General features: G+C 38.5%; 1 protein-coding gene across 3 annotated transcripts in view; it reads right to left on the reverse strand.

Annotated features, from left to right (window-relative positions):
• Nucleotides 1–4,374: 4,374 nt before the first annotated feature.
• Nucleotides 4,375–16,017, reverse strand: part of grb10b (growth factor receptor-bound protein 10b) — a 90,314-nt gene continuing 78,671 nt past the window's right edge. For 2 of the 3 annotated variants that reach the window (XM_084726260.1, XM_084726259.1), the window contains exons 7-17: nucleotides 12,168–12,283; nucleotides 11,689–11,763; nucleotides 8,745–8,882; nucleotides 8,361–8,471; nucleotides 7,711–7,809; nucleotides 7,421–7,498; nucleotides 6,549–6,665; nucleotides 6,073–6,139; nucleotides 5,847–5,934; nucleotides 5,620–5,713; nucleotides 4,375–5,024 (exon numbers count right to left, since the gene is read on the reverse strand). In XM_084726260.1, coding sequence (XP_084582386.1) covers nucleotides 4,878–5,024; nucleotides 5,620–5,713; nucleotides 5,847–5,934; nucleotides 6,073–6,139; nucleotides 6,549–6,665; nucleotides 7,421–7,498; nucleotides 7,711–7,809; nucleotides 8,361–8,471; nucleotides 8,745–8,882; nucleotides 11,689–11,763; nucleotides 12,168–12,283 — 1,130 coding nt within the window. In that variant the 3' untranslated portion in view covers nucleotides 4,375–4,877. The remainder of the gene's footprint in view (nucleotides 5,025–5,619; nucleotides 5,714–5,846; nucleotides 5,935–6,072; nucleotides 6,140–6,548; nucleotides 6,666–7,420; nucleotides 7,499–7,710; nucleotides 7,810–8,360; nucleotides 8,472–8,744; nucleotides 8,883–11,688; nucleotides 11,764–12,167; nucleotides 12,284–16,017) is intronic. The other variant, XM_084726261.1, reaches the window with a different exon arrangement.

Genomic DNA, 16,017 nt, shown 5'->3' on the forward strand with positions numbered 1-16,017 from the left:
TAATAGTTTATATTTTTATATATAGATATAGTTTTTACTTTACTCATTTGTACAGCCACGGTATCTTGCATTGTGACAGTGTTATGAAAATGCGCAAGAGTCAAGATGATGATCGATCAATCTATCTTTGCAGGATTTGGGCCGATTCACTTTCAACTCCAAAAGTAAACTGAAACTTCAACTGAAAACATGAGCATCACCTCTCGGCAGGATCATTTGGAGTACTGTTATCCAGTACCTAAAATTTCAAGATTTTTGAGTGTGTACGGTCCCCTCTGAACAATAGCTCTGTCTGTCATTTGGTCCACATGTTAGGCCTGGTTTTTGTAGAGAAACAGGGGTCATCAGAGGCACCATCTGTTGTGAACAGCTACACAAACTGACACTGTGCTTTACTGTCAGTTTTTTTATTTACATGTTTGTGTCTATTTGATTATCTTAACAGGACATGGTGAAATTAATCAGATTAGATCATAATTTCTTTGAATTTACTAGAAGTGATGGTATGAAAATTGAGGATACTTTATGAATTGGTCACCTGTTGTTAATTGTTGGGGTTTTAACTCAGCTCAGGTAGCCAGGCAAGGATTTTAGGCTTTTTATAAACAATAGTATTAACAACACTGTTGACTAAATAGTGCTGGATCTACTAAATTTTTTCTGCAAGGATACTTTTCAAGTACTTACAACTAGCAGATTGGTGGTGTACATATTGGAGAAAACTCTGTCGTAACAACTCCCAGCTTAATGAAACTAAAATAGTTATCAATCCATCATCATCTTGTACACAAAAGATCTGATGGACCAGTAGTTTTTAACATGCTCCGAATCAACCCTGAGCAACCCAGTTACATTCATTTCTGTTAAGAATAAAAACGTGGCAATCCAACTCCTCTGATTTCTTTTTCAATAGCTGAATTTATCTTCTGCCTTTTGCAGTTATAGTGAGACCCTGTGATTATAGTAGTTTTTTATGTGAATATTTACTCCACCTTAAAGGCTACTGCCCCCCCCACATGTGCTACCATTCACCTCAGACAGAAAAAATGTCATATTGGGAGTTTGAGAAAGACTGAATCAAATTTTAGGGGACTCAACATTTCAGAGACATCTCAATAGGTCAAAATGACTTTCAGCAACAACAAAAGAATTTACGTATCGTCATGATCCAGATTCTTCCAACTATCAGTGACAGAATTCCTACACATTAAACCCAAACCCCTTTCATGCAAATGATAAAACCTACCTACCAACGCAGGGTCAGTGCTGTGACCCATCTAACAATGACGCTCTGGTACAGTTTGAATTGGGGTTAATTTGAATATAGATTTCTACAATTCTTTCGAGGCAAGGTGTTTAAAGGGCAACTCCATCTGCATTTTTTTCTGGGTATTTTCAAGTGAAAACTCCACTCAGCCATCAACAAAAAGCAGTGACATATATGGCAATGTCGTCAAGCAGAAACTTATGTCAGATGAAAATATGTTCTTAAAAGGGCTAGGAAAATAGTATTTTGATATTAAAACATATGTACTTTGACCAAAATTTGATTATTTAGATTTGAAGCTAAATCCTGAAAAACCTCAAAAAACAAAAAATACTAGACCCGCCCTTTAAACAGTGACTATAAGAATGTTGACCCAGTTTCCCAAAACATTTGGCTTCATTAGTTCAATCAGTATCTTTTTTTTTTCTAATTTAGGTCACCACAAAACAGTGATGAAGAGAAAACTTTTTGACATAAGAGATGGAATTTGTAAATATATTTTTTAGATCTTGAGTAATGAAAACAATCATTTAAAGAGAAAAAATAAACTAAATGCTTTGGGAACTGAAAAAACAACTTTTTTTTTTTTTGCTTGTTTTCAATTTCCCAACATTCCACCTGTCATCTACTGGAATGACAATGGTAACTCTATGGATGCCAGTGTGCTTTCAAACATCACTTCATAACAAATGTTGATGATGACAAATAGTTTTTGAATGAAACTGAAAAAAGAAAACAAAATACATCAATAGATGCTATGCCAGAACAATAATAATAATAATAATAATAATAATAATAATAATTAGAATAATAAATCACACCGGTCAATCATTTTATGGTAATGACAAAAGAAAAAACAGTACAGAACAGCGCCAAGAAAAAGAAATCTAAAATTTTCAAGTAATCAGTCACATCCAGATAAATAAATACATTTTGCTGCAACAATACTTTAAAAAATGATTGAGTCATTGCATCTTCGATAAATAATGGTGACCATGCACAGAGAGAGTCAATGTGGTGCAGCTATTCTGCATCTCAGATGTTCAATATACTTTAAGACAACCTGCAGGGAAATGAATCATGGCTGTTGATGTTGCATTACAGGTAAGTACAAATAGATAAATCTAATTGCCTGCTGGCTGGTGACCTAACCCGAGCTACCACCGAAGCTTGGACAAAAGAAAACTGTAAAGTGTGAGTTTTTAGACATTTCAGGCAAAGTCGTGGAAAAACAAAAAAAAATGAGAAAACAGCTGTTTGAGGCGAGACATTTCAGAAAGGGTGAGTATGAGCCAAATATACTGGGAATGACAGACGCAGAGGAGTGATATCATCAGAAATACTTCTGATTGACCTTCTCTTTGTCCTCGTAGAATCTGAGATGGCGGGGCTTTGGCCTTCATGTGTGATCTGTTTAGTTTCATTCTGTCAGACGTGATCAATAGGTGCTGAAAAAGTATCCCTATCTGCTCAAAAATAAATTTGATCCAGATTATCTGGAGAAACTGTGCTGAAATCTTTCTCTCACCATAATTAATTACAGTAGACCTGGCCAAAACACAAAGGGAAATCCATTTAAATGTGGACTTTTTTGACTGACCTTGGCTGGAATTAGGAAAGCAATTGATTTTTGCTGAAATTGCACAGTCTGGGACAAAGGATGGGTGTATTCAGTGAGCTTTATGTCCTCTGTTTCTGTCTGATCCTCATTAATCAAAAACACACCATGCACCAGAGGCAACGCAGTACATTAAAATGAGAGGACATGGGTTAAAATAATTAAAATGGGCCCTGGGGTACTTTTTTAGTCATAATTCTCCTAAATGTCAGTTTTATGTTGCTGTCACACTGCTGAGAGTGTGAGGAGGAAGAGAGAGATTTTTTTATCCAAACTTTAGCTAACTAACAGCTAACTTTTTTTTTAGAAAGTCTGAGTTCATACAGAAGTGGCATGCAGTAGGCAGTAGGTGTGTATGTGATACTATTGGTTCACAAGTACTTCCAGGTAGAAAAAGGCATTATATGGAATGTAATGCACAGAGTCTACTATCGGTGTGGAGTCCGAGCACATTAAACAACTAAACGAAACCAATGTTCCTATAGCCACATTAATGTTTGACAGCATCTCAATGACTTCCAACAGGTAGGAGGCAATTTGTGGAGCAATATGTGGAACATATTTGAGAAGAGGGTCTAGAACCACAGGATCTACTGTATCGCTGGGCTGGCCTTTGTTTTTTACGCTGATTAATAATTGTTTTTGTTTCATGTGATTTGCTGCCACTTGAAAAACACCTGAAGGAAAATCCTAGTGGTTATCCCTCCTTGTGTTGTGGTGAATCGAACAAAAGATTGATGCTCTATACTGTCCAACTTTATCGCTTGCAACAGGTTTTGCAACATCTTTCCATGTCCTGCAGTGAACTCCTACACACGGCTTCACTTGCTAATTTACCCCCAGAAGTTACCTGATTTCGCTTTTCAACATCACCAAAACTGTCTACCTGATTACAAAATTCTTCTAGCTTTATGACTTGTTATTTCACCCTGAATGACACCTTGGTTTGATTAATGCTTATTGATTTTTGTGGAGGTTGCATGAGAAATACTTAAACTGGAGCTTGCAAAAGAATGACAAGAACAGAATGATCTCATTGTAGCTTATGTGAGTAATGAAGAGTTGCAACTATTCAGGATTCAGAAGGTGGCTGAAAGACAATATTGAGAACAATACATAACTGTAATGATCATTAAGAAAAGAAACCCTGTGTCGTCAGAGATGAACAGATACATTTCTGTGAGGGTGGACAATGCAGATTTTGTATTGTCCTCTATTAAAAAAATACTTTGTTTCAACAGTTCCAGAATTTTCCTTAGTGATCTTCTCCACCGATGTTTCCAAACCTCAAAAGAATTCAAAAACAACACTCCTCTGGCACCTCCAAATCTCATCCATATTGAATTCTGACATGTCCTTGCATGCCTACGACACTAGAGGGCGGTGGCACCATCTCACAGTTAAGTAATGCAACAGCGGAGAAGTCATGCACCGTCAAAGGCCATTCCCAGTTTGATGAGTGCAAAACTAAGAGACAATCAACTCTCCGTCTACAGTATATTGTTTGAGGACGTGTGATGAATGAGACAATTGTTTTGTTCTCCGAGAGCAGAGTGGTCCACACAGATTGAATTATCCTGCTGATTGTCCAGTTGAAGGGAAATACAGTCTACACTTGAGCTGTGTAATTAAACCTTGAGGGTCCAAGCTTATTGATGATTGTGGAAGATTTTGCAACAGCATTGATACAAACGGCAGTGTTCGTTTCCTTTATCCTTTCTCCTCTCGACTGTGGAACCTTGTGAGCATGTTGTGCATCCGACTCCTCGAAACTTCCAAGCAAACCCAAAGGAATCCGACAAGTCAGCAGTCTCCGGCGGACTCACAACAATATAAAACGACAAAGACGTAACATCAGTCAATTCACCAGCTTCTTTATAAAGATAAAAACAAACAGAACCAGCCGACAGGGAGGTTCTCATTGTTTCATTTGTTTTAGGCAGAGTCAGGTCAAGTGATAGGGGGTCACGGGGGTCAGATGATCTGAAGGTGTCATAAGGCCACGACGGTGCATGGGTGTTTGAGTTTACAAGGCAGCACTCCTCTGTTGAGCTGGTAGAACTCCACCAACTGGATCAGGTCGGTGAATTTGGTGGCGCCGTCATCAAGGCTGAAGAAGACTTGGCCATCCTCTTCACACTGCCAGCATCAAAGAGTGAGCAGGGACACACCACATGGCAAAAGACACGAAAAGAGAAGATCAGATTCTTTGCTTAAAGGAGCATGACAATGCTTTTACAAATTATGTGTTTAAACGTTTGGGCTTGTTAGCAACAAACTACATATATTTTCCATTATTATTAAGAGTAATAATAATACAGTTTATTTATAGAGAGCATTTAAGAATACTCAGACACACACAAAGATCAAAAATAAGATAAACAATTCAGACACACAAAGAAAATAAAATTCTAATTCACATTTTGCTCCCTTGTATCATGTTTCTATGTTAATGTGTTAACAACAAATTGTCCCTAATGGAATTAATACAGTTGTATTGCTTTGTATTGTACAACCTCTTTCTATACGTTATTTTGGTCAACGTAACAGTCAAGTTTTTTTTTTTTATTGTCACCCAATGTAAAAAGAGATTCATAAATAAATGAAAGCAAAACAAAACAAAATAAAGCAAAAACAAGCAAACATAAAATTAACGTTTTATTAATAACAACCTCTAATTTTAGAAGTTGCTGGATTCAACCTTCTAAAACATTAAACACCAAGAAATGCATACCGGTAGAATCTGGAAATGTTTGATTTTCTGGTGATGGCACAATGTGAGCACAAACGCCTTGGGGTTACTCTGACTGACTCTCAGCAGAAACAACCTGTGCAACAAAAGAGGAGGACACTGTGAGGAAAACTGCATGAAAAAAAATAGCAGGAAGTATTTTGCTATTTTGTTTGTGCTCAATGAATGAAGGAGAACTGAGTGTATAAAATCAGCTCCAGCTCGCTCACCCATCTACTTGTCCCTGCTGGTGGATGATGCGATGGGATTCTTCTCTGGTTATCCTGCCGTGGAACCACAGCTGAGCTATGTGGATGACTGCAGAGAAAATTTTTAAAAAGTACATTATTAAATACAAAAATTGATCAGATTATTTGAACTGAATAAAAAAAATGTGTAAGGAAGTTAACCATCAAATATTGTTATTATTATTGATCCTAAATGCTTTTCATTTACCTGAGCTCAGTGAGGAGTGGTGTAGTGGACTGTGGGAGCCTAATATGTTCATTCGTTGACTCCTCTTCTGAGAGAGACGCCACATACAAACAAAACAACAGGGATTAGTTCATGACCTGGTATATTTGAAAGTTCAGAATGAGTTTTGGCACTGTATTAACACAGATTTCCAAACAGTTAAATGTGCAAGTGCATTGTAAAATTATTTTCTAACCTTAAATGACAGTGAAGTTGAAACTGAATGACACTGACTTAATTATTGTAGACAAAGTTTAAGAATCTGATATTTGTCATATTTTGGCAGTGTCCCACAGCTATATCAGCTTTATGAACCACCTTTTTAGCTCAAAACAACTGGCATATCAACAGTTACAACCAGGGGATCATTTGCTCTGCATTAATACTGGAGCAAAATAAACAGTGCCATCTGTAGAGATCTCCTGAGTGAGAACAGAAAAAATGAGCTTGTGTCTCACCCTCCACGCGTGTCCCTCCTCCATGGCAGCGCTCTGAGCTTCCACAGGGTTGTCGATCACCCTGCCTATCCTCCCTGAGAAATCCATTGCCACAAGGGAGTTTTCTGATACACTCCGCTAGGGGGAGACAGAGATACATGAGAGTCGAGATGTCAACTCAAAAGCAGCAACACAAGTGACCAGGCTGTAGATACATACAGTACAATGGTGAACAGAGGCAGTGAAATAAGAAGCAGGGAGACACGGGTGAGCATCTGGGTGAATGTCATTCTGCTAAACTATTTTGTTGGATGCTCCTGGTGCACACATTACAATACTATTTCTGCACAATCAATGTTTTGCTCATGTCAAAGATTTGGGAGTTATTCAAATAAATGTTGTTACAATGAAATAATCACTGGCGTAGGTTTTAAAGTGCTTTAACTAAATTTTAAATGCACAATATGTAAGTTCTGCCACTGTGGGTCTCTCCCACATTAAAACAATACCAAAAGATGATGTTGTGAGGTCGCGTGAGATCATGGGAGTTATCTTCACTGTTATAGAACAACCACAGCTGTTGAAACTTTATCTGACACGAAACAGACAGAACTCGTGGATGATGTAATATTTAGGTTTTATTCATGTTACATTTAGTCACATTTGACAGCTTCCTTTGCCATTCTCTGTCATATTCCCTGCATAAGTTATAGTAACTAGTGGCTAGCAAAGAAACACAATCTTACTATGAATAAATCAGAGATTTCTCTGTGTTTCATTTGGGATATGGCAAGAACACTACTCAAGAAAATATATAACATATGTCTCGTGTTATAGGACTTTTGATATAAAAAAGTTAGATATTATAGCTTTAAATAAAGATGCAAACTTACCACAGGTGCTGAGAAGTGTGAAAGTAAGGTTTTTCTTTGTTGAGGAATCTTGTAATTCTGGTACAATACAATCCCATACTGGAAAGAAAAAGGAACACACTGGTCAACAAACACTTTCAAAATTCTTAATGAGTTTATTGTAAATAATTTGCAAAAGTTTTACGGTAGTCTACCAGTCAGGTTTAATCAAGAAATCATGAGTTTGGTAGCTGTGCTATGGTGTATAGGCTTTGGTGTGATCGGAAGACAAAGACACCAAAACATTTTTTTTGAGACTGTCACAGTTTTACCTTAAAGAGGCGGAAGGCAGTCATCCAACAGGTCCTGCCCTGTTCGTCCTCAGCACACAGCATCCTCAACTCCTTCAACTCCCCTCGACCTTTGTTGGGCTGCAAATGAACATTTTTCAGAATCAGAACAGAGGTAGTAATCAATATCATCATCAGTGCTTGAAGTTAATGATGTCCTGTTGTCCCAGGGACGATTAAGAACGACACCTGGGACACAAAGATACAGTGTCTGGGACAGTAGATAATAGTAAATGTATTATTACAAATTCAATTGCATTATGGAAAAAGCAGAAGCAAAAGCAGAATTTGAGACACTGAGGAAAAAAGTTCATTTCAAGCCCTGATCATCATCATCATCATCACTACCACCACCATCACTATCACCATCATCACTAATGGAATTAATTGAGCTGATAAAGATAATAATTACTTAATAACAAGAACTTAATAATAAAATAAAATATAAGGTAAATAAAGACAACAACACTTGAGAAATGGAGCAACAAACCGGCACCTCAGCACTCTCCTATACAAACTACGCCAACACCCCGCTCATGAGACAGGGAGCTGCGGAGGATGTCAATCATTGCTCAGCTCATAATGTTTCATTAGAAATAAGCTCCATCTCACGCCTGTCATCCGAGACCCACCTTGATGCAGAACTCGTAGTCTGTGGGTGCACCGTGCTGCTTTTTGCCTGTGATGACAGTGAAGATGTTGCTGTCTTCCATGTCTGCTAGTAACTGTAGATGTCTGGGCTCCTGGAGACAGGAATAATGAATAAGTCAGAACATCACAGGGAGACACAGCCCGGAGGTGTACTGACAGACGGAGACGCACGCAGAGAGACCGCCATCAATAAAAGGCTGATTCTTTGAAGGTAATTATGGAATATTTACTGTGTCATTACTATAAAATGTTAATGTAGTAGGCATATGAATTCTTTAATGATAAATAATGTCTGCAATTACAAAGTAAAATTACAATGAAATATATTCTGTCCCTTGAAGATGAAAAGACCGAGCTGCTGTTACCTTTGAAGTTCCTTTCGTAGAGCAGTAGAGTCCTGAGCGCCGCAGGAACATGTAAACTTTCTTCCATGACTTCCTCCCCACCTCCTTCATGTACAGATAACCCTGGATCTCTGGACAACTACTGGTCGCTAGAAAGTTCTGAAAGAGGGAAAGGGAGAGGGGAGGACATGGAGGATCAGCACACAAACACTTAGATTTATTGGCTCTATAATGTCCTCCCATCAAGGAGCCTCGGGAGGGAAAACGATGGATCCCATCTGAAGCCTGTAAGCTCTCTGTCACCGTCACAAAGCTGGAGCTGACACCATCTGTAGAGGCGTCACAGATGGGAGGCAATTGCTTTTTGTCAGAGAAGACAGTGTCATCTGGGCGTCCTGCTTCGGTGACTGACATCGAAACTGACAGCTGACAGCTGAAATGGGTGGCAGCTTGAATTCTTGCACGCCACAGCAGCCACAATGATAAGGCCAGACATAGTGCTTTTGTCTGTAAAGTCAAAGACTATAGAGCACTGAAGAGGGCTCACAGGACTCTGACTTTGTCATGTGTATATACTCTGGTTTTATCCTGGGAAACAGGAATTTCATTCGTTCAAACAATTTAGAATCGGAAAATATCACTTCCATGATGCTGTTCAGAAAGACAGTGGCAGATCACAGCCAATGAACTTGGCATTTCATCAAAGTTCAAGCTGCATACACAATTTATATCATGTTCATGCTAATGCTGATGAACATAAATGACATTCTTTTGTCTTTAATATTAGAAATACCCCCAAATAATATACAAATAGGTCATGTTGAGAACCTTTATTTCTCCTTGGTGCATTTAGTGTTCTTTTTGACTGTAGCTGAAGCTATATCTTAAAACAAATAAGTAAGTGCACTTCCTGGGTTTTCTTGGGATGGTGTGCTCCTGTTCCCAAGATAGATTCTCTCATTTTTGGGGAAAATGTTCATCTCTAGTATATATATACACACACACACACACACACATATACACATATAAGCATGTACAGTACATACATACTTTACTTTTGTTTTATTATTATTATTACATATTATTATATATATATATATATTGTTTTTATTTTCTTTTTTAAAGGACCAGTGTGTAGAATTTAGTGGCATCTAGCAGTGAGGTTGCAGATTGCAACCAACCAATACTGCTTGCCTCTCCCTCGCCCTCCAACCATGTAAGAGAACCTGTAGTGGCTGAGGAATTTTTTCACAGCTCATTCCAATTCTTATTTTCAGGTGAGACACACACATGGAACCTCAACCAATTTCCTCCTTTCCTTTTACTGGATATGCTATGTGCTAGGCTCATCTAGGTTGATAAAAAAAACACAAAAAAAACATAACAACAAATTTCTGAAGGTTAAAAGATGTTGCTGGGGGACCTGTAAAAGTGACATATATAGTGTCACATCTTAATTTAGCTAACAAAACACTAGTTAATCAACGTCAATTGTTAGCTAGTGACAGCTGACGGCTTAGCAAAATGCCAATTATCTAACTAGCTAATCTACATCAATTGTTCACTAACTAGCTAGCTACTAGCAACATCTTTTAACTGTTTTCAAAACATATACGAGCCTAGCACATAGCATGTCTAAGTACAAGCCTAACCTAACTAAGCTTGCTCAACAGTTGAAACACAGAGCAAAAGGGGCGGGACTTAGGAAAGGTCAGTTGATGTGCCTAAATCTTACACACTGGACTTTTAAAAACAAAAGGGAAAAAAAGTGAATGAAAAAATGTAAAAAAAATATATAGAGTATGAAGTTATGCAATGTGCCTGCCAGGACATATACAGCACAGAACATACTCTGAATCAACATACAGTACATTCCTTTAGGGAACCCTTAAATCCTAAATTGTCTCAAGGGTGTCTGAAGTATTTGGAGTTTGCGGTTTCCCATGTTTCACAAAAATATCACACCGTGAAGTGGCAGGTTAAGTTATTAGAGCTGATTTGGAATCTGTGGCTTGTGGCTGGATGGTAAACTGTTCCAGAGGACTCTTCAATATTTAAAGCACATGTTGTCCCAGTGTTTTGGAAACATCCTACAATGGGCCTCATGCATGAGCATTTTCAGAGTACTCGTTCACACGCGACGTTCATTCAAAAAGCTTTCTTTTTCAGGCTCTACACCTTGGCATTATGCTTCTTGCATAATGGCAAGTACTGCAAACACCTGGTCAAGCTTAGGTAAGAAACTGTCTTGATTTGTACAGCACTACTCTGAAGATCTTCTCTTTAGAATAAGTCAGATGCTGGGGATTCCTGACACAACTCAGGCTTATCACATCCCCTTTCATTTATTGACTCCTCTATGTAGAGCAGAACATCTATATGATCAGCAGGGGAGTTAAAAGCTTTCTGTGAGTGGCGCAGATGAAGGGATGGGTTCCACTAGCATTACTTGATACAGCAGAGAGTCAGACTGCATGCAAACCCTCCATCCATTAAGACTGAAGCTCTTCAAAATCCCAAGAATCTTTTTGTCTGCTCTCCTCCCAGACCTTTTCTTCTTTTCATATCATGTGTGGCTTCTGAGCGCTCTCCGAGGCAGCCAAGTAGCATGACACAGGTGTGTGAATTCGTACTGTGCAAACATACAGTAGGCAGGTGAGGAACTGTATGTTCTATTTCTGACTGACTGCCTAATTCCATCCATCACAAGTGTCGGGCCTGCGGTGCGTGTGCCGAGACAGTCGTGTGTCAACAGGGGATCAACAGTAGTTATTACTGCAGGCTCTGACGAGACACACTGTCTCAGGGTCAGAGGTGAGGTATGTCAGCCTGATTGTACCCTATGTAGTGGCTGCTGACTCTGAGGTAAAGTAAGCTGTGTGCGTGTCAGGAAGAGAACGAGAGACAGACAGAGAGAGAAACGTGTGTGTGTGTGTGTGTGTGTGTGTGTGTGTGTTGTATGTACCTGAAGGAGCTGAGATGGTGGAATCGTACGACTGGTTTCCTGGCACCATGCAACCATGTGCTCCGGGAAAAATGTCTGGTGGTAGAAGAGGAGGAGGAAGACAGAAAGACAGAGATCAGCCACTGTGAATAATTATGTGGTAGGAACTTGTGACAGAAAAAGAAATGTCATGCAAATCTCATTAGTACAGCCGGCTGTCATAATATTTCACAAAACAAAGAGAGACACTTTGTAAAAGAACTGACTGAACAGTATAAACACTTGAAACCATGTGATGCAATACTGACATATCTGGTTTATTTCAAATTATCCAAAAATAAATGGTGTTTAAAGTCACAAAAATGCAAGCACAAAACTCTGCGCAGAGCTGTCGCCACAGGTGTGTTTTTAACAGCCATGACATAGGCGTAACATATATCAACAAAGAGACGTCAGGAGTGACATGGCCTGTTAAGAAATGTCAAAGAAAAAGCAATTACCAGGGGGTTTCTGAAGAATTCATATTTGGCATAGTTCTTCCTGAAGAGAAATCTACTGTCGCTGTTCATAGAGGCCTGGACCTGAACCACCAGCTCGTGGTCTTCTAGAAAGCGCTCTGAGGAGAGACAGGTAGAGAAAGGGACAGGGACAATGATTCAAATTATTACAAAATAATTACAAAATGTACAATCAAACATGTTCTGTCAAAGAAGTCAAGGTGAATATGTTAAGATTAGAATCACAACATTTGTCTTAGTATGTCACACAAGTACCATGGAAATCTCTAATGACCTGTGACACAGGAAAAGATCTGTTATCAGTGTTTCTTGTAAGTCAGAGACAAGAAAGTCTACTAAAAGACTGACGGTAAAATTGAGAGAAAAAATATTCTCACTTCATCTCAACAAGTAATTTAGTCTATTTTTAGGCACCAATAATCCCATCAAACTTAAATCCAGTGCCTTGTTCTGTGCTGTAAAACCTGATCATCTCACATGTCAGATCAGATGTTTGTTCCAAATGTAGCTCAGCCAATCTTTTTTTTACCTTTTCTTATCCAGCGTAAGTCCTTTAAGTATGCACTAATTCTCTTTTGTCAATAACATCTTGCTCACTCTCACACAGTTACACACATTCATGCTGACCTCATCTACAGCTCAACAGAGATTTAAAGGATATATTTAGTAGGGAAGTAACAATACTAAACACTCAGGGTGTGATAATATCATGATAAAAAGTCTAAGATACTATTTTTATCACAATATTCAAAAATGAGAGAAAAAATTATCTTTATTAAATAACGTGTGATCTGATGTGCCCAGCATTTCTGGTTTGTATAAAATTAGATTTTCCAAATCAGTAGAATTTGTCTGAGCCGTTTGTAAATGCACCAGAAAGATTAAGTTTTAAACTTATTCCTGTGTCTTATTCCCAGGATGTCAAATAACGTCAGAACATTCACAGCACAGGAAAATAATGACGATTACAGGCAGGGGGCAGGGTCTCTGCAGATACAGCCACCACCTCACACCTCCATATTATGTCTTTAAAGCACTTCTGCTTTCCTTCTTGATAAAATACAATAAAAGTAACCAGCTATGACCTCAGTATATCCAAAAAATACTACTGTGAACTGTCTTTGGCAATGAGTGTTTGTATTGTCTTTGTACAACTGCAGCAGCCACTAGCAGTCCTTCTATAACATAAACTAAAAGTAATGAAATATTTAAACTTTTTTTAATCATGATATTTTCATATTATATATATTGTCACATATCTAATATGGTGATTGATACTAAATGCTTGAAAAAGATCCTGGGTTATAGTTTCAAATCATGTTTGGTCAATTTTATTTATAAACTGTCAAATCATAACAGTAGTTATTACACTTTCCAAATGGAGCAGGCTTAGACCCTACTATTCATTAAAATATTTACAGACACCCAACATTTGACCTGTTCAGTGGTCTAAAAGGATGTTTAGACATTTGTTCTTATGAACTGAGCTGAGACTGATATCAGAACGAGGTCTTTCTCTTTCATTTTGAGTAAAGGAGGCTGTGATTCAACTAAAAGTGGTCAGAGGTCCTGGTGATTTATATCCTGTGACTGTGATGCTGAGCGGGTCATGACTCAGTCAATTCCAACAGTGTTACAAGCTCTCACTGTCATGTCTTTAATAAAAGACATTCCTGGTTTCCCCTGTAGATTTAATTAAAACTATCCAACTTAACTTTTGCAGTATTTGGTCTGATATCAGGTTTTTGATGTGAAATGGAGAACTTCAAAGGGAAATTTTCAGACTGCACAGCTCGATCTCACATCATTATCTCATTTTGCATGTCCCTCTCGTTCTCCCGCTCCATCCCCTCTGTCACAATCTCTCCAACACTGTCACGACTCTTCTTTTCCTTTCCGTTTCCTCTTGTCGCCTGTCTGATGAGTCACTCATGTTCGTGACAGTGACTCACCCAGGCAACACTACCTCACTGTCCCAGAGTTGTTAACCTTTCCGGGGTGACACGCAGAGGTCAGTGTTACTTATCTCAAAGGGCCATTTCATCCCATTCAGCAGCGTAGTAAGAGTGGGCGGCAGTAGACGGGAATAGGCTTCTCTCTTCAAACACGCTATTGTTCCGATTTCTCTGAAAGTCCTATTCCTGTCTACCACCCAACCACATGTGCACACATGAAGCGTCACAGCACATACATGTGCAGTGCAGACATACAGACTGTGCACACAGACATACCTCATCTCATACTGCAAAAAAAACTTTATACTAAAAATGTTCAAAATACTCTTACATGATTGGCTACAGCTGTATTTCTACATGTAAACAACACTAATTTAAACATGTATTTTGGCACATTTAACCAATTATAGTTTTATACTGTGGACAAGACACAAAATATCTACTAACGTGACCAAATGTATTTTGATCAATCAAACTATGAGTCAAATGACTGACTCAGTGTATTACAGACACATTTCTGGTTTACAGTTAACATACAGCATACCCACCAGTATGTACAAAACATCAGGACTTAATATAGAAGTAATTTAAGCACAATTACAATCACAGTTTATAACTGAAAAGCAACTAGCTACATTTGCCAACTATATAGTCAGTCAATCAGACAACTTAAAGACCTCCAAACAAGCCAAATGCCATGTTTCCAGCAAAAGTACCTGAAACCTTTAGTCCTAGGAACCACTTTTCAACAAACTAAAAGGTTCCTTAAGCCCGTTTCCACTGCAGCCTACAGACTTGTGAAGATTAGTAAAATTAGCCTACTGACATATGAAAAAGTAGCATTTTATTTACACATGATGGCTGAAAGACAATGCTGCAAGTACTTGGAAGTACAGAAAACGTTCACCCCCAAAGTTTCTGTACTTTTGGAAAATACTGACCTCAGAACAGGTCCTGGATTCCAAATTACATACCTTTTCTTTTTACTTTTAGTGTGTACTGTAGCTGCCCTTACAAAGTCTGTTCTGTTGCAGTATGCATACAATTAGGACATACTACTTCCTCTTAACATTGTGCCTTGAACTTTGACCCTTTTGCTCATATGCCTATCACAAAGGATTGTGGGTCAGAATAGTCATAAAAACATGCTGGCTTGCACACTGCCAAATGCGACCAGATGCAACAGGGCATCTTTACACTCTTTTTACCCCATTTAGACCCTGTTCCCTGCAGTGGAAACACACTGAGATCCTCCAAAGGTTCCTAGTCCCTGGGGAAAGTTTCTGCAGTGGAAAAGCAGCTTATGTCAGACATAAACAGACAAACTTTTTTACAGCAGCTGAGTGAACTTACTTTCTGGCAGTTTTTTTTTTTGTTGTTTAGATTATTTTGTTATAGACACATATCTGCATATGCACACATCTACACACACACACATACACACACTCTCAGTCTTATGGTTGTTGACTCTGCAGCGGCCAATGCATAACCCCTCAATCTGAACAATCAACACACTGCTGCTTCATTACATCTCATTTACTGAAAGTCCTAAACATAAAATACGATAAGCAGTTATTCCAGACCTGAAAAGAACACGGTTGCAGTACAGGTGCGGCAGAACAGAAGAAGGGCTATAATAGGATAGAGTTACTCTGAGCCAAAAATGATGTCATTTACAACAAGCCAACCTAACTGTGTTTGGCAGCATCATGTTGGCAGCACTGATGAAAAATGTAATCAGATCATGATGGATGGTGAAATATTAGGTTAGAACTTCAGGATCTGTAATTTGAATAATGCAATATATTTTCTAAAAGTCTCCTCACATGACAGCATAACAGCCTGTATCCTGATGTAAGATTAAATGTTGGCACAAA

This window comes from Lutjanus erythropterus, chromosome 9, assembly GCF_056507025.1.
Source record: "Lutjanus erythropterus isolate fLutEry1 chromosome 9, fLutEry1.hap2, whole genome shotgun sequence".
NCBI classification, from domain to species: Eukaryota; Metazoa; Chordata; class Actinopteri; order Lutjaniformes; family Lutjanidae; genus Lutjanus; species Lutjanus erythropterus.